General features: G+C 45.0%; 2 protein-coding genes across 3 annotated transcripts in view; one reads left to right on the plus strand and one right to left on the minus strand.

The window, feature by feature from the left end:
* The window catches only part of CDC20B (cell division cycle 20B), a 38,568-nt gene extending 13,727 nt beyond the window's left edge, over nt 1-24,841 (minus strand). The window contains exons 1-6 of the mRNA XM_040419619.1: nt 24,766-24,841; nt 24,616-24,687; nt 5,615-5,822; nt 3,954-4,090; nt 1,048-1,217; nt 535-596 (exon numbers count right to left, since the gene is read on the minus strand). Of these exons, the coding sequence (XP_040275553.1) occupies nt 535-596; nt 1,048-1,217; nt 3,954-4,090; nt 5,615-5,822; nt 24,616-24,687; nt 24,766-24,828 (712 nt within the window). The 5' untranslated portion in view covers nt 24,829-24,841. The remainder of the gene's footprint in view (nt 1-534; nt 597-1,047; nt 1,218-3,953; nt 4,091-5,614; nt 5,823-24,615; nt 24,688-24,765) is intronic.
* Nucleotides 12,214-19,208, plus strand: GPX8 (glutathione peroxidase 8 (putative)). Of its 2 annotated transcripts, XM_040421249.1 has the most exons (3): nt 12,214-12,481; nt 12,885-13,146; nt 18,603-19,208. In XM_040421249.1, the coding sequence occupies exons 1-3, from the start codon at nt 12,275-12,277 to the stop codon at nt 18,764-18,766; spliced, it is 633 nt and encodes a 210-aa protein (XP_040277183.1). In that variant the 5' UTR covers nt 12,214-12,274; the 3' UTR covers nt 18,767-19,208. The 2 variants fall into 2 exon arrangements, with proteins under 2 accessions (XP_040277183.1, XP_040277184.1); XM_040421250.1 differs by lacking the exon at nt 12,885-13,146.
* Nucleotides 24,842-25,089: the final 248 nt, after the last annotated feature.

Consider the following 25,089-nt stretch of genomic DNA (forward strand, 5'->3'; position numbering starts at 1 on the left):
ATTATTGGATTTGAGAAGGAAAGCACACGGGCATAGCTTCTGAGATTCTCCAATGATTTCAATGTGCGGAAACAGACCTTCAACGGAGGTCCAGTCTAAACAATACTAGTTGGAAGCTATTGAATTCTGATAAAAATTGGATAGCCAATGACTTGCCAAATTCAAGTGATTGCCCCATTAGAGTCAACTGTTTGCAAAATGCAGGCACAACAGTGATAAGCCAATTCAGATGAATAGCCATCCACAGAATACAAGGTTGGCCTCGGGTCCACTAGAACGGGAGCCGCTCTCATAAAGTATTTCTTCGTTCCAGTTCATAATGGGGTCCTCGAGCGGGGGGCTCCCTTCTATGTTGTCCATATGTCCTTATAGGGTATATGGAGAGGACTTAACTTCTGTGATATCCATGTGTCCTAATAGGGTATATGGACAGGAGTTGTCCTCATGAGACAACCCGGTTAAATTGGATTTGTTTTGTTGAAACACATCTTTTGAAGTATGCTCCGTAAAATCCAGGGCCAAAGACGGACCAACATTGTGTATTAGTTTTGTAGAGTAAATATTCAATGGAGCAAACGATAGGCATTTCACAAGTGCTAAAAAACAGAAGATAAAGAGGAATCAGATTAAGAACTGAAAACCCCTCATGATATCTGTCTTTTATCTTTCACGCATTTTAACGTTAATAGGAGTCTGTTATAGAAAAAACACACACCCTGATATCAAAGGGGCATCCTAACTTCAGACATTTATGACATAGTCACAGGGTAGGCAGAAACCCCCACTTATCAGACAATTATGATATCCTTTAGAAATGCCATAAATGGAGTTAAAATCCCTTAAAAGGAGGTCATAAGATCAACCAACTTTCCTAGGAAGAGACATAAGTCAGAATGGAACCATTTAAAAAGAGAAGGTTTGGAGGGATTAAGGTAAGAGGACCTCTCCTGTATTACCTCTATATACCTGGCAGGGTATACAGAAAGTGGTGCAACAAAAGGGAGACCCCTGAAAAAATATCTAGGGCCGTAATACTGGGGGAATCACTGCATCTTATGCTGTATAAAATGACATTTTCCACGACGTAGCAAGAAATTAAAATAATCTCCATTTTTTATACCTTTATATGTACATGAGTCTTCCTCACATATCTGCATTGTACTGTTACATTGCTTAGAAGTTCCAATCTTATGCTCTTCCACAGTGGTGAGAAATATCTAGAAATGATACAATTAAAGGGATTAGCTCATGATTAAGGTAAAATATGAAAATCAGACATCATATAGTACATGACAATATATTTCTAAGGCCTCTTGCAGACGAGCGTGTGTCACGCTTTGAGTCTGCAGTGCAGCTCCCGGCCTGACCTCCCAGCACCGACGGGGGTCACATAGCATTATATTGATTTATGATGCTATGTAACCCTTACAGTTCTGGAATCTATTAGATGACACTGGCATAATGCTGTCAGTGTTATCCTATACATTCCAGAACTGTAAGGGTTACATAGCATCATAAATCAATATAATGCTAAGTGAACCCGGCAGTGCTGAGAGGTCAGGCCGGGAGCTGCACTGCGGACTCAAAGCGTGACACACGCTCGTCTGCAAGGGTCCTAACAAAGCTAGAACCAGCCCTGTACCTCAAATGGATCCAGAGATCTCCCCATTCATTGCTCTGCTAGATTTATATCAAGCTGGGAGCTCGGGGGAATGTGACCTTTCTCAGGGGGCATTTCTTTTTCTGCTGCTGCTTTTTACCTGTAACTGTCACGGTAGACACAGCTGGTGGCAGTTGAAGAATAGAACTGAGCACGTGCAACCATCTCAGTGAAGTGGACAGAGAAATAAGGAAAAGAACACACAGTAGGTGGCGCTATACTGATACATTTTATTGAAAAACGTAGTGTTTTTTATAATTAATTAAAGTAAATAGATTTTTATTTAATTTACTTGTAATTATAAAAGTATTCAGATCCAAATGCTGATTTGAAAAATGTAGATTCATTTCCATGGGACAACCCATTGAGGTTGATAAAAATAAATGTATGGAGAGAAGCAATTTCAGCAATGATACAGTGGAGGTGATTCCTGCATGTACCTTCATGGAGGCAGACCACGCAACTGCTACGAGGTCCAGCACTGAACTTCTTCCCTTTCTGATGTGAAAAAAGCAGTGCACTTTCATGCACCCACCACTAAGGGGAGCTCAGTACAAACAGACTTTGTACAGCTTCCATTTCTGTCAATTGTTACTGCATAAATTCCTCTGCAGTTACCTCCCCCTAGTGGTGGCTTCAGGCAGCCAGCTTGATGGAAAGCAGGATATTTATCAATGCATTTATGCCAGTTGTCTGTGCGAATACAGTGAGAAATATGGTGGCCAGAATGAGCACCATATTTATGCAGCACCTGATATAGAAGTTGGATACAGTGGATGAGGCCAAGGGTGATTTTATTTATTACAATTTTTTCTTTAATTAAAATTTCATCTGCTTATAAAAAAATGCAAAGTCATCAGAAATCTGGGGCACTGTGCTTTGCATTCTGCATTGCCTTTGAGTGATTGACGGGCGTGTACTGGGAAACTTGGTGTGGAAGTGGAGCCCACACTAGTTTCGCTATAGGGCCTTATAAGATTTGTGTATCCCCTCGACCACTGATAATTCCCCATAATTGCCTGATCAGTCAGATCACGTAAAGGGGGCTTAATACTGTCTATTTTTTATTTGTGTAAGCTTAGACTAGATAAATTATAAAACTGGTGCACTTTTAAACTGTCTAGTATAAGGAAGGAATTTATCAAAGCCCCATCAGTTTTTCGGTGTCAAAAAGTCAACATTTTGGCACAAGACCCACTTGCAATTTTTGGGGGGTTTGTTCAGTGTTCACTGCTTTCTAAAAAAAAATGGCTATGGTAGGGCCAGGCCTAGGTAGCCTGGCATATTTCTTCTGATATGATGTGAATTTGAACGCACGCTGCTTTCGGTAGGACATGACTTGGCATGGGTGATATTATGCATGTGGAGTGGTCACATGAAGGAAACTGACCACAAAGATTGATTAGATTGCAGTGATGATGACATTTACATCAAGTGTAGATAGTCACATATGATGCATCATAAAAGGCTATATAAAGGGGTCCTAGGACAGGCATCCTCAAACTGCGGCCCTCCAGCTGTTGCAAAACTACAACTCCCAGCAGCCTACAGGTATCAGCCTACAGCAGGGCATTGTGGGAGTTGTAGTTTTACAACAGCTGGAGGGCCGCAGTTTGAGGATGCCTGTCCTAGGACATCATTACGACATGTAAGACATTAAAGGGGTTGTGTAGGGGTTTGTATAGATGACCTACCTCAGGATAGGTCATCAATAACTTATCGGTGGGGGTCCGACACCCGACACCCCAGCCAATCAGCTGTTTAGGGAAGAGGCAGCGCCCCATGCAAGCTCTACTTCCTCTTGATTACACTGCCTTTCGTCTCAGAAGTTTCGGCGGTGCAGTGTAATTACAAGTACTCGCTCCATTCACTTGAAAGGAGCGAGTACTTGTAATTACACGACGCCACCGCTACAAGGCAGACGTGCAGTGTAATGAGGAGGAAGCAGAGGACGCATGGGGTGCCGCCTCCTCTACAAATAGCTGATCGACGGGGTGCCAAGTGTCAGACCCGCGCCGATCAGATATTGATGACCTATCCTGAGGATAGGTGATCACTATATACTACCTGCACAACCCCTTGAATTATGACATCATAGGCTAGCATAATGCCATGCTAAAATATTTTATGACTTTATAGCTTATGACATGAAAAGATATTATTTTGACATAATAATGCACTAATCATGACATCTCAATGCCTTAAGACATTATGAGACCCATTATGACATCTATTTTTTATTTTGCCAAAACCACTATTTGTAACTGATATTAGCATTATTCTGATGACTTACTTGAGGGTGGAGAAATAATCTCTTTTTCTGATTTAGACACCTTCTGATGGATTTCTTAGAGATGCTCTGAGGAACACTGCCTTCGGATTGGGGTGGTTTGCATGTCGAATCAGGAACATTGGATACATCAGTTAGGTCTGCAAAATAGTGGTTGACTATTAAAGAGGTTGTCCAAGATAATAAAAAATTTGGGACACAACCGAAAATGGCTTAAAATAGTAGACTGAGGACAGTGACTGACTACCACGACGGTCACATGCCGTATCCATGCATGTGTCATACCCAAGTATGTCACCGATGGGGAGAACCGGACCAGCACTGCACAGAACAGTACTGGAGAAAGAGGTGAGAATAACTTTTTTTTATTTAAATTTTCAATAAATTGTAAGGCATGTCCGAGATTGGTTATGGCCTTCAGAACTGTGTATTACCCTGTGTATAAAAGGGTTTTTCAGGATTTTTTGACTGATGACCTATCCTCTGAATTGGTCATCAGTATATGGTCAGTGGGGGTCTAACACCCGAGAGCCCCAATGATCAGCTGTTTGAGAAGGCATTGGTGCTCCTGTGAGCACCGGGGCCTTCTCTGTGCTGACCAAGCACAACGTCGCATAGAGGCCGTGACGTCACTGGCCTAGGAAAAGCAGAGATAAGGCCGCCGCGCTCGGACCCTCACTGATCAAATACTGGTCACCTATCCTGAGGACAGGTCATCAGTATAAAAATCTCGGGAAAACCCCTTTAAAGAGTACAGATGGAACAGTAAGTAAAATGATGTTTTAATATATGCAAATGAGCCTCAAGGAGCAACGGGGGCGTTGTTGTTACTCCAAGGGGCTCTGCTCTTTCTACAACTGCCGCGCCCTCTCCATTTTCATTGATAAGGCCAGGTGTGATCATGTTTTCACTGCCTGGTCCTGGCAATCAAAGTGCAGAGGACACAGCAGTTGCAGAGAGAGCAGAGCCTCTAGGTGTAACGGCAACGCCCCTGTTGCTCTTAGAGGCTCATTTGCATATATTAAAGCATCATTTTTCTCAGCAATAGAGGCACATATGGACATGGGACCAACACAAATGCCTTCAGCTGCCAAGTGCACATGTAATCGGTCAGCCGTGTCATAGGCACAAATCTGCTGACAGATGTGCTTTAAACCAAAATGACAGTTACTCTTTATATTAATGATGGCAGATGTGACTGCAGTCATAACTAGAGGTGCGGTCTGATAAAAATAAGCTCAGATCTGCATAAAACATTGAATGACATCACAAATACTTAGGGGGTCAGTTACTATCAGCTATATGGCAGTTTTCTGCCATATATCTGGCACAGATTGAGGTGCAAAGGTTATTTGCTCCGCAATCTGCGACTTTTCCCAGGTCTAAAAAAGGTGGCATGGCGTGGGCGGAGAAGGGGAGGGTCCGGGGGGGCTCATCTCGTTTATCATTTTTCTATACCTGTTTTAGGCGTAGAAAATGGTCTAAATTTAAGCCAGCAAGAAAGCTGTTTTACATTTAGCTGGCGGTGGATAGGTCAGCGTCGCTACATAACTTTGGCGGATCCACCACCAACTAGAGGGGTTTTTAAGACCGATGCAGGGAAAACATCATAAAATCTCAGTAAAAATCTATTAGGTGAAGCAAATATACATAGTGACACTTACATGGCAATAATACCAGCTTCTCTGGTGTTCTCCAGTACTCATCAGATGAACTCAGGGACAGCTCAGAGGAACTAAGGGCATTCTCCTGATGTTGACAATGCTGCCATCTAGTGGAAATCGGACTACTCGCTACAGGAACCTGTCTTGCTCGTCTTCTTAAGATGCTTCTTTTGAACCTTGAATATGAAGTCTTCTGAATGTCTGGTGTCTACATTAAGATGAAAAATTAGATTATGAATATACACTGTATAAATCAACGGGGGAAAAAAGAAGCAAATCACAGAAATGTACATGTTTTATGCTAGTCTAATGATGCCGTTTATAAAGAATATACATAACTGAAACATTCTGGATAAAAGGTCACCACAGACAATTAGAGGGGTTCACATGCTATTCCTTTTAAGTGCATGTCAATTGGATTTGCCATAATGGTATAGGCCCTCAATATCTGATTGTCGGGGGTCAAACACCCCGCACCCACACCATCAGCTCTTTCAGGGTAGCTCCAGTGTCGGAAGTACACAGCTACGTCCATTGTGACAGAACTGATGAAGTGACAGCTGCAGTAACCAGCTCCGACCACTACACAATGGATGGAGCCATGTACTTCTGGCACAGGAGCCACTGCCGAACGGCTGCTTGGCGGAGCTGCAGGGTGTTGGACCCTGACAATTAGATATTGATGACCTATTCCTGAGGGTGGATCATCATTGGTAAAATCCTGGACAACCCCTTTATTTTCCCCTTATTCTTGTGCAGTGCCCCAGTAGACTACTGAAAAGGGTTGCCAAAGAGTTACTGCAACGTTGACAAGTTAAATGTTGTGATTTATTATGTTTACTAGACATTAAGCAATAACGGGCGCTAGAACATTAGTGCATAAACATTAGTAGAAACAGTCTATATTAAATGGCACTGGCACTGACTGGTGGCTGTGGCTGGTGGCTGAGACTGTTGGCACTGACTGGTGAGTGAGACTGGTGGCTGACATGGCTGGTGCTGACTGGTGGCTGAGACTGCTGACACTGACTGGTGGCTAACACAGCTGGCACTGTAACTGGTGGCTGGACGACTGGCATTGACTGCTGGTGCGGAGACTGCTGGTAGTGACTGGTAGGTCAGACTGCTGACAGGGGCTCCTCTCTATATGGGTTATAGTGCTGTGACTGGTAACTGACGAACAGAAATGGCACTGTGACTGGCTAGCTAAAATGGCGGCAGTCCGACCTACTTGCCAACGCGCAGGTGTGGGCAGTGGAGGCGCCGTCTGTGGACAGTGCCGAAAAACTGAATGGTGTGTGGGTGGTACAGGCGGCTTCTTCAGCGTCGTATCCTACTTGCCAGCGTGCTTGTGTGGAGCGCTGTGTCTGCGCATGCCCAGTGTAAAACTGTGTATGCACAGGCGTAGTGCACTAAATGGCATGTAGGCAGTGCAGACGCGCTTTAGTACTGCGCATTCCCATCTCCTTCACGGCCGCTCATCAGGTCTGTATGGCGAAGGCGGTGCATGCGCAGGATCGGGCGGAGGCGGGGAGCTGTGGCAGGATCGGACGGCGGCGAAGGAGCTGTGGCCTGACTATAGGGTCTCGGAGGTATCTATGGGCAGTCAAGCTGCTAACACCCTGCAGGGAAACTTGTGTGTCATCTCTGCCTATCTCTGTTCTTTTCACCTCTGCTATCTCTGTCTTCTTCACCTCTGCTATCTCTGTCCTCTTTACCTCTGCTGTCTGTCTTCTTCACCTCTGCCTCTGCTATCTCTGTCTTCTTCACGTCTGCCTCTGTTATGTCTGTCTTTTTCACCTCTGCTATCTCTGTTTTCTTCACCTCTGCCTCCGCTGTCTGTATCTTCTTCACCTCTGCTGTCTCTGTCCTCTTCACTTCTGTCTCTTTGTTCTCTCCTCATCTGTGTGCATCTATTCTCTGTTTCTCCTCTCTCTCTCCTCTTTGTCCTGTGTCTCCATCTTCTCCTCCATTTCCACCCTTGCTCCGTCCTCTTACCCCCTCCATATTGGGCCCATATCTGTCTGCACCCATGCCCTCGTGTCTCTGCACCGTGCCCTCCTCTGTCCTCTGTCTTTCCTTCACTCGGCCCACGTCTTCCTCGTGCCGTCCCCGGGGACAGAGGGCACAGCTGTTGTGTGCGGGAGGTGCCCACTTCCTCCTTCCAGGAAGTAGCTTGATGTGTGTGATCAGGTCCCAGATCTTCATGGACCTACGGAACACACTGAAGCCGGTAAGCATCCCTCTTTGGCTCCTCCCACCGCACCGTGTGCTTTTGTGTTTTCTCTTTATTTTAAACTTGTGTGTAGCATTGTGTCCGTGTGGAGCGCTGTGTCCTGATTGGACGCCGCACATGCGCATTTAACATCGGCACACACGCACGGACACAGCGCCGGCACAGAGGGCCATAGATGTACTCAATAACAATGTACAAGGAAACTGAAAAGTTAACAATTTGGCAGACTGTTTAGGTCACTAGTTATTGTGTCTGGCAGAGCAAGGGGGAAGACCTAAAAGTCCAAGCTCCTAAGAGCTAGACCCAAGTCCAGACAACCTCTGTCTATAAGACTACAGCTGCCATAGACGTTACTCTACTACCAGAAGATCCCTGAAAGAAAGAGACCAGTCACCCTAGAAGGTCCAGAACCATCCAGGCTGTGCAAGCTTCATACAGCATAGTATTCGCCTGTTTATGGCAGAAAGGCCTGGCTTCTGTGGAAAGGATTATTGCCTCCGGCATTCACCACTCTTTGAGATGGACTGGCCATCCTTATCTAAAGAGAGGACAGTATAGTATGCCTGTGGTTATCTTAGGAAGATAGCAAAGAGTTTGCAGTCAGACTGAGTGAGTACTACAACTACTATCATTGTTGTTGCCTCTACACTGCTATTGAGAGAGGGTTGCACTGTGATATACTTGGGAACAGTGCTATGTACTACTACTCCTTCCATCAACCCAGTAAAAAGAGTGTTATTTATTGCAACCTGCTGCCTGGTTATCGACTCCACCATCCGCCGGCCACTTCATCTGCACTCCTGCCTCGCACCCAGCCAAACATCCTCCATCAAGGGTACCCCAGATACCACCAGGCAGGAGCCCCAGTACCAGGGTGTGTCCAGAGGGCAGAAAGGGTGCGTCCTCCATCCATTGCACCGCCCCAGGAACACCAGGGGGAGAACTGCTTCCATAAACTGTGAATAGTACTACCACTCTCAGGACCACAACTACCACTCCCATCCTCTCTGCTCTGTGCCGTCCCTCTCCAGGTCTCTGCACTTGTGCTGTAACACGACTGTGTACATTATCACTGTACTGTGACAGTATCATCTATTATCACTATACTGCGTGCATTATTTCTGTGCTGTGACATCACTTTGTGCTTATACCTGTACTGTGACATCACTGTGTATTATTTCTGTGCTGTGATATCACTATGTGAATTATCCCATTACTGTGACATCACTGTTTGCATATTTCCTTAGATGTAACTTTGCTTAGTTAATGATCCCTGTAATGTGACATCATTATGTGTATAATACCTATGCCGTGACATTGCTATGTACATTATCTCTAGGCTGTGACGTTACTTTGTGCATAATCCCTTTAATGTGTCATCACTGTATGCGTTATCTTTATACTATGACATCACCATGTGCATTATACAGTACTTCACTATGTGACATTTTAGTTTGAAGAGTTCCTAGTTTGTTTTCTGACTTGATAATCCTTGTGCTGTGTGCATTAGGAGAAGACATAAGGCGCAGACTGAAGACTCTCAATATTTGGTTCCGGGGCGAGTCCATAACCAAATAAAATTATGATTCAAGGAAATTAAAAAGCAAACTACTACAGATAAAGTAGCTCCCAGCATCTACTCTTCACTGTTATATGTCAGGACTTGTGGGGTCATTTATAAAACTGGTGTAAAGTAGATCTGGCTTAGTTGCCCATAGCAACCAATCAGATTCTTCCTTTCATTTTTGGCTGCTCCTTTGGAAAATGAAAGGTGGAATCTGATTGGTTGCTATCGGCACCTAAGCCAGATCTACTTTACACCAGTTTGATAAATGACCCCACAAGTCCTGACATAGAACAGTGAAGAGTAGATGCTGGGAGCTGTCAGTCACTTTCTATGATGAGGACTGTGCAGTACACTGAGTACTAGAAAAATAACGGAGAGCCACCTTTACCTGGTGTCCAAAGGGGCCACTCATCCTGGCACTGGTAAAGGGTAGTGCAGCACATGTAGTACCGTGCTTTACTGTAGAGGGGCGCTGCTAGACAGTCAATATAGGTGTCTCCTAGACTTTGCTGGTACTGTAATACGCTGCGGTTTTTCAGCTCGGGAATATGAGCGAAAAAAACACATATATTCTGCAACTGGTGTAGATGGCCTAAGGCTGGGTTCACATGTGGCTGAAAGGCTACATGCACACGACCGTGCTGTTTTTTGTGGTCCGCAAACCGCGGATCCGCAAAAAACGGAAGCCGCCCGTGTGCCTTCCGCAATTTGTGGAACGGAACGGGCGGCCCATTGTAGACATGCCTATTCTTGTCCGCAAAACGGACAAGACTAGGACATGCCATTTTTTTTTTTTTTGCGGGACCATTGAAGTGAATGGGTCCACATCCGAGCCGCAAAAACGGTGGCTCGGATGCGGACCGAAACAACGGTCGTGTGCATGAGGCCAAAATCTGCAGGATTTCTGCGTCTAAACTGCAGCAGAAAAAAAAAAAGCACCAAAGGGTTCTGTTACACGCTGCGGAAAAGCTGCCGATTAGATGAAGTGTGTTATTCTTTGCATTGAAAAGGGTGAAATCCGCAGTATAAATTGACATGCTGCAGATTTAAAATCCACAATACCGCAGCTTTTCTGCCGCGTTTTTTTTTGTCCCCCCGTAGCATGTGGATGAGAATTCTGCAATCCTCATCCACTTTGCTGTAGATTTGCTGCACGAAAATCCACAATGGCAAATCCGTAGCTAATCAGTCACGTGTGACCCCAGGAATCATGCGAGGAAAGAATGCAGCATAGTACAGTACCAGCAACGTGTACGAAATTACACAAATCCCATGTACACTTTGCGGATTGTTTCTGTGCGGAAATTGACCAAACAAATCCGCAGCCTGACAGTTATGTTTGCAGTTTTAGCTGCAGATTTTCATTTGAAGGGTGAGACCTGCGGCAAAATCGTATCTAATCCGCACCAACATTTCTAATTTTGGATTTTGTTGCAGATATGCTGCAGAAAAACACATAAATCCGCACGGAAATTTGTGCGGATCTTATGTGCGTTCACCCTTACTTGTGTACAGGTGGCCATAGAGTGCCTGCACCAAAACCGCACATAACAATGCACATAAATCGGAACTATTTATCGCTGGTTTTTTTTGTGTGTGCAGATTTGATTCGGTTTTGTCGCAGATCTCCCCCCCTTCCACAACACCAATTGACATGCTACAGATTTCAAAATCCGCACAGGTGGTCACTTTCCGCACCTACAGGAAAAAGCAAAGTGTGCATGAGATACCTGTCCAAGCTCATGCACTTTGCTGGTACTATATTAGGGCCTTTGCACACGAACGTTGTTTGGTTCCACATCCGAGCCGCATTTTTTGCCCCTCGGATGCGGACCCATTCGCCGCAAAAAAAAATAGAACATGTCACATTCTTGTCCGTTCTGCGGACAAGACTAGGCATTTCTATTATAGGTGACCCTTGTGAAACGAACGCGGGCAGCATCCGTGTTTTGTGGATTCGTAATTTGAGGACCGCAAAACACGGCTCGGTCGTGTGCATGAGCCCTTATGCAGCGTTTTTTCCCCGTGCAACATCCGCCCGGAAAAACAGTGCATAATCCGCACCTTGTGCAGCCATCCTTTAGCTCTTTTATTTCTTTGCTTTCCTACTCAAATGCTTCCAGCTCCGAGTCTTCTTGTATTTTTCTACAAGTGGTTACTATATTATGCCCAATGTGCCATCTAATTATGCCAGTTACTTGCTGAAAATAAAACAGTGCTCTGGTACGACAGCCTCCCCTACTGATCAAAAGATGCACTGCAATAGCACCACTACAAAAATCAGGGTGCTTTACAAGCGACTTAGGCCTCCTGCACACGACCGTTTTTCCCCCCGTTTACTGGCCGTTTTTTGTGTTCCGTATACGGTCCATTCATTTCAATGGTTGCGCAAAAAAAACGGAATGTACGTATGCATTCCGTTTCCGTATTTCCGTTCCGTTTAAAGATAGAACATGTCCTATTATTGCCGGCAAATCACGTTCCGTGGCTCCATTCAAGTCAAGGGAAGTCAAGGGGTCCGCAAAAAAACAAAACACATACGGAAATGCATCCGTATGTCTTCCGTTTCCGTTCCGTTTTTTTGCGGAACCATCTATTGAAAATGTTATGCCCAGCCCAATTTTATCTATGTAATTACTGTATACTGTATAGGCCATACGGAAAAACGGAACGGAAAACACTGAAAAAGCCATACGGCCGTGTGCAGGAGGCCTTACTGACACGCGCCTCCCAGCTTCAGACCCTCCTCTGTATCTTGCAGTGGGCCGAGAAAACATCTGGTTTCCAGTTACAGACTGCGCTCCTCCCCGAGCTACATTCCAGGGACTTGCTGAAACTTCCCTGCAAAATCTCCAACATGGAGACTCTGCCTCCTCCTTACCCTCTAAAATTCTCTTCCCCAAAGGCTAAAGTCTTTCTCGTTTTCTTCTCCATGGTCTTATGCACGGCCGCTCTATTTATTTTACAGTTAAAGCTCTTCCGACCCAGAGGGAAGGACTTCTACTCTTACGAAGTGAAGGATATCAAGGGGAGGACGGTATCGCTGAGCAAATACAGGGGCAAAGTAAGTAGCAGCTCCTGTACATAGGACATATCTGTATAGACTTGGTCATGATATTACGCTTCTGCCAAATATAGAATGCTGTCTGTATGTCTCCCCAGTCCGGTTGGGGGTTGTAGTTCTGCAAAATCTATAGAGTAGTCAACTGTCATTTTTGCTATGGAAGGCATGTTATGAATCAGTACAGCGCAGACTGAAGATTTCTGGGTTGAAATCTATAGGATGGCATCTTTTAAATCTAAGTCCATTGCAGTTGACCCCCCAAAAAAAGGTTGTGGACCAGTGAGAAGCTAAAACTGGGGGGTATTTGGATGCAGCAGTTCACCGCTGACATGGCACTGAGGTCGGAGTTGTCTACAGTTGTAGTCTTCTCAGTGACTTTTTGCTCTTTTTTTTTGTCCCGCAGGCGTCTCTGGTTGTAAACGTGGCGAGCGCCTGTCAGCACACGGATGCAAACTACAAAGGGCTGCAGGAACTACAGAGGGAGTATGGCCCGTTTCACTTCAACGTCCTCGCTTTCCCCTGCAATCAATTTGGGGAATCCGAGCCAAATTCAAACCGGGAAATAGAAGCCTTCGCTAAAGGAAACTACGGAGTGACGTTCCCGATATTCAACAAAATTAAGATTTTGGGCTTAGAGGCAGAGCCCGCGTTCCGGTTCCTTGTAGGTAAGTGTATTGTTTTTTTTTATGCCTGTGACAGGTCAGGGTTCAAAATGTTTTTTTTTTTTTTTCTTTCCATTCATTTAGAATTATTATTTTTTTAACTAATACAAACATGTAACATATTACGAAAGTTGCAATTTTTGACACAAGTGCCATTTTGTGCCAATAATTTTGCGGACGGGGGTAGGCGAGAACTCATTTAACAACGCCAGAAAACTGGTGCACATTGGATCAGAAATTTAAGCCAGCTCCCTAGCCGGGACAAGGACCTCCCGTCGATGCACCGGAAATATTACCTATACTTTATAATAATTCTGGCACATCACACACCAGCAGGGTTTGCTATTAAGATTGGCATACTAAATCTTAATACATCCCCCCCAACGTCTACAAACAAACCATGTAGAGTAGAATATGGAGTTCCTAAAGGGCCCTATTATGGACCCACAAGCAATGCGTATGATTCTGTGGCACCATATTCTTTCTTAGGCTAGGTTCAGAAGTGCGGCAAAAACTGGCGTAGAAAATGTTAAATGAGACGGGCCCACCCTTTTACATGCCTGCCCCACGCCCTGGCCTAAAAGGGGGGGGAAAAAATCACAGATTTTGCTGCAAAACACCTTTGCGACAAAATCTGCGCCTAATATACACCAAAAAGTGGCGTATATAGGTTGATAAATGACCTTTCTAAGTGTCTAATCAGCAGGGATCCAACTGCGGGGGTCCCTGCTGATCACGAGGGCCCATTGTTTCCGCATTTGGATGGAGCGACCGTCACACGTGCACTCAGCACCAGTGATGGCCAGTTCGCAGTGTTCACCAGCGAACACATGCGGGCTGCCATCTTGATTCACCCGTCCGGCGATGCACAGGTAAACCCTTACCTGTGCCTGTGTCGGGAGCCGGTCTGAAATCAAATGCGGTCACCGGGAGCAGGCAGTTCCGAGAACAGCCGCCGGGGGCCTTCATCGGGCTGTTCTCGGAACTGCCTGCTCCCGGTGACCACATTTGATTTCAGACTGGCTCCCGGCACAGGCACAGGTAAGGGCTTACCTGTGTATCGCAGGACGGGTGAGTCAAGATGGCAGCCCGCATGTGTTCGCTGGTGAACACTGCGAACTGGCCATCACTGCTCAGCATCTCCATTCTTCCCTGTGGGACTCCCGGAGATAGCCGAGTGCTGCTCAGACAGTGATCTCCTGTGAATGAATGGCCCTAGGAGACTATTCTATAAGTCTATCTACAATGTTCCTGGATCTGATAACCTGGAGATAAGAGGCTGGCCGCAGATGGCTGGGTGGACAATGCGGGACTATATGTCTCACTATTGTTTTTTACCACTTGGTCCTGTCGATTACTGATGTGTGACAGTCGTCATTATTATCGCCCATGTGAAACTGGAAGAACAACCGTTCTCATGCTAACCACTGCTCCTGTTGGGGTCTACACTGTGGGAGGGGGGGCACCATAGCAAAATTAAAATCATCACCAATGCCCCCTACCACGGCATGATACAATTCCCTACTTCCAGTGTCGGACTGGGGTGCCTAGGGCCCACCAGTAAAATTTATTTTGGGGGTCCACCGCACAGATACTTTCAAATATTACCTGCTCACACAGCAGCAAGATGCTACCAGAGGATTGAATACTTTGAGAAGGTAGGTCCTGGGGAGAAGAGGACATTGGCAGCTTTCCTCCATACCTAGAAGTCATCTCAGCTCTGATCGTGTCTATAATAATGAACTGGGGAGTTTCTTTAATAATCTATCAAGTTTTTTATATGACCATCGGCTGGTTGAGGGCCTGTACATTGTATATATGTATGTAGTGCAGTAAGTCTACTGTGTTATGTGCCACTGGTGCAGGGGGTGGGAGACTAGGGGCCCACCGGGGGATTCACCTGTACCCCTGTGGTGCAGCCCGATCCTGGCTACTTCTCTATAAGAGGGGTGCACTGACCATTCAGACACTGAGGGCCCATGAAGACCAATGAATGTGGAGATCTCTGGATCCATGTGAGGTACAGGGCAGGTTCTAGTTTTGTTAGAAAGGTACTGCCATGTACTAAATAGTGTCAGATTTTCATTTTTTACATTATTCATGGGATATCCCCTTTGAGGAAGGAGAAAAGCAAGCTGCATGCTCTAAATTTCAGAATGAGGTTTGCCCCCCCTCCCCCATGGGGATCAGTTTGCAGTACCATACCCTGAGCCTATTGTGGGTATAGGTGTGACCAAATACGCAGAGAACTGTAGATAGATTTTTGTTAAAAAGGGTTGTCCCACAAAAAATATTCAGCATTTTTTTAAACCAGCACCTGAATCTTTTTTGAATTGCATGTAATTAAAACATTTTGTATAGCCACTGAGTTTTTCACTGAAATCTATCTGTATAGCGCCACCTGCTGTTTGCTCTTTTTCTGAATTCTTTGTCCAACTCACTGAGATGGAAGCATATGCTCAATTCCATCCTTCAACTGCCACCAGCTGCAGCGGACAGGACACGCCCCCTGAGAAAGAGAACGCCCCCCTTAGCTGCCAGCTTGAAATAAATCTAGCAGAGCAATTGGAGCCTTGGATAGTGAGGTCTCCGGGTCCATGTGAGGTACAGGGCTGGTTCTAGCTTTGTTAGAAAGAGATTGTCATGTCCTATATGATGTCTGATTTTCATTTTTTACATTACTCATGAGATAACCCTTTTAAGTGTCAATACAGAGTGTTTAAGGGTACTTTCACACTATTTTCCGGTATTGAGTTCCGTCCTAGGGACTAAATACAGGGGAAAAAATTATCAGTTTTATCCTAATGCATTCTGAATGGAGAGCAATCCGTTCAGGATGCATCAGTTCAGTCCCTTTTACGTTTTTTGGACTGAGAAAATACCGCAGCATGCTGCAGTTTTATCTCCGGCCAAAAATACTGAACACTTGCCGGAATGCTGGATCCGGCATTCATTTACATTGAAGTGTATTAGTGCCGGATCCGGCATTAAGTGCTCCGGCAAAATGGATTCGGCTTTTTGGTCTGCGCATGCGCAGACCTTTAAAAATGCAAAAGATAATAATACCGGATCCGTTTTTCCGGATGACACCGGAGAGACGGATCCGGTATTGCAATGCAACGTTTGCTACATCTGTATGCCACTACCTGATATAGTGTCGTCTATAAAGGTGACAGCCTGACAGGTAAACTAAACAGACCATCAAACTAGTACACAGTATATCCTTTTGCTTATCTGCACAAGTTGGCATGAAGCTGGTGTGGGATCTGCAGTGGTAGTAATACACTGCCTGTCCCCAAAAAAAAGTCGCCCCAAAAAAAAAAAAAAAGATTCTCAATGGGGATAAAGTCTGGACTCTGTGGTGGCCAATCCATGTGTGACAATGATGTCTCATGCTCCCTGAACCACCCTTTCACAATTTGAGCCCAATGAATCCTGGCATTGTCATCTTGGAATATGCCCGTGCCATCTGGGAAGAACAAATCCATTGATGGAGTAACCTGGTCATTCAGTATGTTCAGGTAGTCGCTGACCTCATTCTTGGAGGACATACTGTTGCTGAACCTAGACCTGACCAACTGCAGCAACCCCAGATCATAGCACTGCCCCCACAGGCTTGTACAGTAGGCACTAGGCATGATGGGTGCATGACTTCATCTGCCTCTCTTCTTACCCTGATGCGCCCATCACTCTAGAACAGGGTAAATCTGGACTCATCAGACCACATCACCTTCTTCCATTGCTCCAGAGTCCAATCTTTATGCTCCCTAGTAAGTTGAAGCCTTTTTTTCTATTTGCCTCACTGATTAGTGGTTTTCTTACGCCTACACAGCTGTTCAGTCCCAATCCCTTGAATTCCCTTTGCATTGTGCGTGTAGAAATGCTCTTACTTTCACTATTAAACATAGCCCTGAGTTCTACTGTTGTTTTTCTTCGATTTGATTTCACCAAACGTTGAAGTGATCGCCGATCACGATCATTCAGGATTTTTTTCCCGCCACATTTCTTCCTCGAAAACGATGGGTCTCCACTATCCTTCCAGTTTTTAATAATGCGTTGTACAGTTTTTAACCCAATTTTAGTAGTTTCTGCAATCTCCTTAGATGTTTTCTCTGCTTGATGCCAATGATTTGACCCTTCTCAAACAGACTAACATCTTTTCCACGACCACGAGATGTGTCTTTCGACATGGTTGTTTAAGAAATAAGAAGAAACTCATTGCACCAGTTGGGGTTAAATAACTTGTTGCCAGCTGGAAGATAATCGCCCATGCAGTAATTATCCAATAGGAGGCTCATAACTATTTGCTTAGTTAAATCCAGATGGCGATTTTTTTTTTGGGACAGGCAGTGTATTTTACTACTAAATTTTGCTTTAAAGGGCTTGTACAAGGAAAAAATATTCTACATTTTTTTTTCAAACCGGCACCTGTATATGAATATTTGTATAATTGTATTTAATTAAAAATTTAGTATAGCCATCAAGTTATTCAATAAAAATGTATCTGTATAGCGCCACCTGTTGTTTGCTATTTTCTTTATTTCTCTGTCCACCTCAATAACATCACACTCCTCCTGAGCTACCAATCTGAAATCAATCAAGCAGAGCAATTGAAGCAATGAACGGGGACATCTCTGGATCCATGTGAGGTACAGGGCTGGTTCTAGCTTTGTTAGAAGGAGATAGTCAGGTATTATATGATGTCTGATTTTCATTCTTAAAAAAGGGGCAGAATGGGTTAAAAAATAATATTCACCTCACCGATCACCCGCTGCTGCTGCTCCAACATCTATTGCGTCCCCTACTAGTGACTATAAATACGCAGGAAACCCCTGCTGAGCCAATCGCTGGATAAGGGGGATCACCACAGATGCCAGCAATGACAGGTGATAATGCTTTTTTATTTTTTTAACCTATTCTGTTACTTTTCTAGGGTTTTTGTTCCCTGCAGGACATCCCCTTTAAAATGATTATCCCATGATTATTGTAAAAATGGCAATTTCTTTCTAACAAAGCTAGAATCAACCCTGTACCTCACTTTGATCCAGAGATCTCCCTATTCATTGCTCTGCTAGATTTATATGAAGCTGACAGCTCAAGGGGAGTGTCCTTTCTGCTGCAGCTCAGGGGGCGTGTCTTTTCTGTTGCAGCTCAGGAGGCGTGTCTTCTCTGCTGCAGCTCTCTCCTTATCATACCTCAGGAGGCAGTTGGAGGATAAAACTGAGCATGTGCGGCCATCACATTGAGCAGGACAAATAAATAAGAAAAACAACAAACAGCAGGTGGCGCTATACAGATACATTTTATTGAATAACTCAGTGGCTATACAAAATTTGTATCTACATGCAATTACAAAACTATTCAGATCCAGGAGGTGGTTTGAAAACTGTAGAATATTTTTGTAGGACAACCCCTTTAATTTTAAACATGAATAACCCATTACATGTTTTTCCATTTAGATTCCACTAAGAAAGAGCCGAGATGGAACTTTTGGAAATATCTAGTTAACCCTCAAGGTCAAGTCATAAAAATCTTGAAACCAGAGGATCCTGTGGAAAATTTAAGAAATGACGTGGCCTCCATCATCACAGAAATCATTAGGAAGAAAAAGGAAGATCTTTGAAGTTACAACAAACCTTAAGCCGGACTGTTTACCGCAAGATGGGTCTTCTTAATTTTAGATATTTTTATAATTTTTTTTCCCAATGGTTTTTATATTTTGGAACCTTTTGATGAATTAATTTTTATATTTTTGACACCTAGTCCACAAATACATGGGAGGGTGGATTTATCAAAACTAGTGTAAAGGAAAACTGGCTTAGTTGCCCATAGCAACCAATTAGATTCCACCTTTCATTTCCCAAAGGAGCTGTGAAAAATGAAAGGCGGAAAGGTTTTTCTTTACACCAGTTTTAATAAACCTCATCCATAGAGTACTTATGTAGAAATGGGATATACCACTTTCCGAGTGGGAGAGGGGATAAAAATGCACAGTGACGACTGCATTATGCATTGACTTTGCCTGAAAAGAAACAGTTCTGAGAGTAAAAATAGAGTAATTATGATATTTTGTCAATATGTAGTTGGTCATGACCCAAAATGACAAGGACTGATAGCAGTCAGGGCTTGGCGTAGGGACTCACTAGGTGTGACCTTTTCCCTTTCCCTAGGTTCCCGGCCTAATACCTTTTCCCCTCCCATCTGTGTTCAGTGTGGAGTATATTTACCACACTGCGCCGTGACCCTAGGAGCACCCCAGGGTTTTACAGTCAGTTGGGAGGGGAAAAAAATTATAAAAATTTTTCACCATTCGCGAAACAATTGAGACTGTTAGAGGTTTGACGCCAACGCTTGCCACTTTTAAGCCCCACTCTGGATCCATGTGAGGTACAGGGCTGGTTATAGCTTTGTTAGACAGAGGTTGTCATGTGCTATATGATGTCTGATTTTCATTTTGTGCATTAGTCATGGGATAACCCCTTCAAGCTGCTTCACACCCCCTCCTCTCTGATCTGAGTGTCAGCTGTAGCATCCAGCTAGGAGACCTCTACATCTGTCTCTAAGAGCAGAGGGTGTGAAGCAGCTCAATACACAGAGCACTTCACAGTGAAGCTCCGCCTCCTGGACACTTGCTGAGGCAGAATCTGGCAGAATAAACCTTCGTATTCACACTACTCCTGATAATAAAAGCTCCACTAAAGATATGTTTGTACTTCCCTCTCCAACTCTCACCTAGCACTGTCAGCAGTTTAGCATGGTCAAAACATCTGACAGCCTCCCTGTAACAAATCTACAGAACTTTTTAAAATATAGATTTGTTAAATATTTAGTAAAAAAAAAAAAATTATTGGGTTTTCCTTGCTGAGCAATACAGAATTATTTGGAAATCTTCATTTGACGAAGAGATGTAACATGGCAGCACTCGTGTAAATGAAAAGAAACATACAGTAAGCCATGTCTACCAGAAAGCGTCATGTGTATACTCTATCATACATCTGGAAACACTTACAGCCTAAAGAATTTGGAAAATCTTAAAAAATGTGTTTTCCGTTGCTACACCAAAATATCAATTATTCTGATGACCGACTGCCATCATTATCTATAAGGGCGTCATATATCCAGACAATGCTGTGTATGGAGCCTGTGCAGGGACACAAGAGGTCCCTATGATTGGGTATAATGGAGCCATAGGAACTCTGTGCACCTCCCTGCAGCATTGTTTTCTCACCAAGAAGCAATGCTTCTATCAGAGATCATAATATGGCACGCCATTAGGCATGCCAGGTATTTCTCATGGATGCAGTATGAACCTGTGTGAACAAATCCTTGTATGCTTCAGTGTGAGATCATCAGTATGGGCACCAAATGTATCCCGGGGCCCAAGCTGGATGATGGTGCAGGGATAGACACTTGAATTGTGGAGCAATTTTGGCACAAAATGTTGCATCTGACTTAAAGACTATGGACCCCTTCTGGGGCAATTCTTTTTAATGATTTGATTCACTTTGGGCTAAAAAATAAATATAAAATTTCAATTGGTCTTTATTAAAAATTTTAAGTTGTTTTTGTCCTGCAGAGTGCAGAGAATCTTGCTTTCAGTTTCACACTGAACCATCAGGTTGCTTCTCTGAGGGCTTGATGTATAGCCCTTATCTCTGAACTCCTGACAGCTCATAAACACTCATTTAAAGGGGTTGTCCAGGTTGTCCATCCGCTCTGCAATGTTGCGGAACGGGTGCGGACCCATTCATTTCAATGGGGCTGCAAAAGATGAGGACAGCACACAATGTGCTGTCCACATCTGTAATTCTGTTCCGTGGCCCCGGAAAAAAAATAGAGAGAGCATGCCCTATTCTTCTCCGCAAGGCATTTCTATATAGGGCTGGCCCTGTGCGTCCCGCAAAATGCAGAACGCACGCGGCCGGTATCCATGTTTTGTGTATCCGCAATTTGCATGAATGTAGCCTTAGGGCTCGTTCACACGACCGTTGGGGACTGCAAACTGCGGTCCGCAATGCACGGGCACCTTCCGTGGGGCAGGCGCCTGGGGATCCCAGTCCCATTCACTTAAATGGGTCCACCATCCCTCCGTTCCACAAAAAGATAGAGCATGTTCTATCTTTTTGCGGTGCGGAGGCACGGAACGGAGCCCCAGAAAGCACTCCGTAGTGTTCCATTCCGTGCTTCCGTTCCGCATCTCCGGATTCGCAGACCCATTGAAAAAAATGGGTCCGCATCCATGATGCGGAATGACAATGGAACGGTGCAAATGCGGTGCGCAATACGGGAACGGGACACCAACGGTCATGTGAACGAGCCCTAATGCTGAATTATACTCCAGAACTGAGTTTATCTTTCTACAGGCTTCAGGACTGAAATCTCTCAGTATCTGCACAGAGCTCCTTCTAGTTATCTCATTCTGCAGAAAGTTATTACAGGAGATCAGATAAACTGACGACAGGCAGAATTGTGATTGCAGCTCTGAATACAGGATGAAACTCGGAAGATAAAGTAGGAATAGTAAACTGTATTGAACTGAAGGTGCCTTGAAGGACATCCATTTCTATTCTCTAGATGTTCATAGGTGGCCAGCTAAGCCTATCCTTTATCCTAAACACCCGGTGACAATGACATGCGCTGATGTGGTAGTGTACGTAGTAGCTGATATTCACACCACAGCTAACTAACAATACACTGCCTAATCACCACACATACCACGTGCTGTCTTTATTCTGCGCTTCCTGGGTTGTCTGTGAAGCTTTTCACGAAATGTGTGACCATCCACCGATACAACACACACAAAGCGCAAACTAAAGAAGTCAAACTATACAATGCAATAATAGCAAATACAGCACACCACCATGTAGTGTTAAAGAGTACAAGCAAAGCCGGTGTGGTCCGATCCTGCACTCACAGCCCCTGCCATCTGCCCCCTTCTTCCTCCTTACAACCATTCATTCATTTGGCTGGTTAGAAAAAGTACGGGACAGACGGAAGGAAGCACCGCTGCCGGGTAAGACAACACCTATGTCTGCTTTGTTGCTGTATACACAAAACGGAAGGTTGTTTTAATATTTGCAGATTTGTTCTATTTGTTCTATTTTTTTTATTTTAGATGCACTGGCGCACCTGTAAGGCTACATGCACACGACCGTGCCATTTTTTGCGGTCCGCACACCGCGGATCCGCAAAAAAACTGAAGCCACCCGTGTGCCTTCCGCAATGAACGGAACGGGCGGCCCATTGTAGACATGCCTATTCTTGTCCGCAAAACGGACAAGAATAGGACATGCTATATATTTTTTTGCGGGGCTACGGAACGGTGCAACGGATGCGGATAGCACGCGGAGCGCTGTCCGCATCTTTTGCGGCCCCATTGAAGTGAATGGGTCCGCACCCGAGCCGCGAAAACTGCGGCCGGGATGCGGGCCCGAAAAACGGTTGTGTGCATGAGGCCTAAGGCTGAGTTCACACTTCAGTTATTTGATCAGTTATTTCCATCAGTTTTTATGAGCCAAAACCAGCAGTGAAGCCTCTACAGAAAGGAAAGTTCTGCACCGGTTCTGTGTTTTGGTTCACAATAACTGATCAAATAACTGAAGTGTGAACACAGCCTGAGCTGTGAAGTTGCCGAAGTTATCCCCTGATAAACATACAGGGGGACATTTCTTAAGGTGGCACTGAGCTTTCAAGAAACGTTGCATTTACTAATAGTACAGTGTGTACATGAGAAACAGCACCACTTCTGAATATCTAGATTGCGGTTCTCTCTCCGAATCCCTTATAAATCCCAGGATAATATATAATTGTGGCTAATATATCTGACCTGCAGGAAGAATTAATCATCCTTTATTATATCATGTTCTCTGGATGAAAGGGGATGCAGAAGGGGGGCAGATGCAAGTTAACCGGCGTATTAACTGCCGACCAGCTAACATTACACTGCCTTCCTCCCACACACAATGAATGCACACGACGGACGATTCTCTTGGAAGTGATGTGTTCTCCCTGTTGCTGGTGGCAGGGTATTAGCGACTGCTGATATCATAACAAGCAGCCAGCTAAAATTACACTGCCTACCCGAAACAGGTATAGTGATAGACCGCTGATGCCAGATTGCCAAGTTGAACAATGACTGTGATGTAGTTCCAAAAAAATTCCACTAGATGGCGAGCTTACACTTTGAAATAAAGTTTTCAGACAGAACAGTGTGGAGGGCATCTAGCAGCTGTGTTCCCAAATGACAACAGCCAGCTAGCAATGCACTGCCTCACCGCCACGCCACAAATCACTGCTCCTCACTACGAGAGATCCCCTATCATTCCAAAACCACTGTATACTGCTTGAGCTATGCCTCAAGTATTCCTTTCCGCACATAGATCATATGTGTGACCTAGGCAGCTGCACAAAGGCCCTTAAAGCAAGCAGGGGACTTCCATTTGAAGGTGTATTCTAAGATCACATGTTGATGACATAGCCATAGGATATGCTATAAATGGCTGATAGAGGAAGGTTCCACCTCTGGGGCCTGCACCTATCGCTTTCACTTCATCTATTGAGAAATGATAGGTGGGGGTCCAGATCCGGATGATGATTGCCTGATGATGCTGGAATCAGCTTTTCTCCCTCCTGGCAATGGCAGGGTTAGCTGTTTGCGGGCTTCACCCCCCAGGTTACACGTCATGTATAGATTGTGCATACGCTGTATGCAGCATCCTCCAGAGCTCTATTCACAATTCTGCTGGTTGTCTTTGGAAACAGTTAACAAGCTATTTGCTAAACGGGTTGTGCCACGTTTTTAAGTTACCCCCTATCCACATAGGGGGTAACTAACTGATCAGTGTAGGATCAACCGTTGAGACCCCCATTAATCCCGAGAATGGGGGACTCGTTCCCGTGTCCTGGGGGAGCGGCAGGCAAAGCATGCACCCTGCCACTCCATTCATTCTCTATGAGACTGCCAGAGATGAGCAGTGCCATAGAGAATGAATGATGGTGCATGCTTTGCTTGCCGCTCCATCAGGATGGGGGATGGGACCCCAGTTCTCGAGATTGGTGGGCCAGACCCTCACTGTGGATAGGGGATAACTTAGCTGAGCTCCAATAAAACAAGGAGATTACTGTTATATGCCTGATGTTGACTGAAAGCAAATAAAGGGTTATTCCTATCTTGGACATTGGGGACATATCGCTAGCATAAGACCCCAAAGTCTGATAGGTGAGGGTCCCACCTCCTAGGTGTATGCCCCAATGCCCAAGATAGGAATGCCCCTTTAAGAAGGTAAAAGATGCTGAGAGAGTTCAGCTCTGAAGCCTGCAGAATGGTTAATGCAGCTCTAAGGTGGAACTCAGGATCAGGGCAGGATAAATACAGTTACCGCTTTATGTAAGAAACTGGAATGATGTGCCAATCCCCAGACAATGGGACAAGCCGCCGGCCCCCTCCTCCTCACAGGGGACCCCTGCACTCACCTTGGCTCTTTTCTGTAGACTCGGTCTCCCTCTCCATCTGAAGTCTCTTCCCAGAGTCTTCATAACACTTTCCTGAAAAGACAGAGCTCATCAGTGCCTCCTCCCCCACAGCACATACAGAAGACTGGAAGAAGAGTCCAGGACTCTTACCCACATCACGTGCTCATCTGTCTTGACCCTTGAGGAGGTCAGTCTCTCCAGCTTCCACTCCATGTCTTCTTCTTCATGTGCTGCTTCTCCCTTCTCTGGATCTTCTGATGCTCCCAAGGGGACGATTCTTCTTTATAAAGGTGCAGACCGGGCGGCGGACGGAGCGGGAATCACCTGCGCCGCGCTCTGATTGGTGGACGAGTTCGGAGACCGGAGACTGGGAAAGGTTCTGTTTTCGTGACGTCACGCCAGGGAATCCCTCTGGTCTGGAGGTGCCATGAGATGGATGGAGAGCTGGGGGCGGCTGCTGCAGCGGGAACCGCA

The sequence above is a fragment of the Bufo bufo genome, chromosome 2 (assembly GCF_905171765.1).
Source record: "Bufo bufo chromosome 2, aBufBuf1.1, whole genome shotgun sequence".
NCBI classification, from domain to species: domain Eukaryota; kingdom Metazoa; phylum Chordata; class Amphibia; order Anura; family Bufonidae; genus Bufo; species Bufo bufo.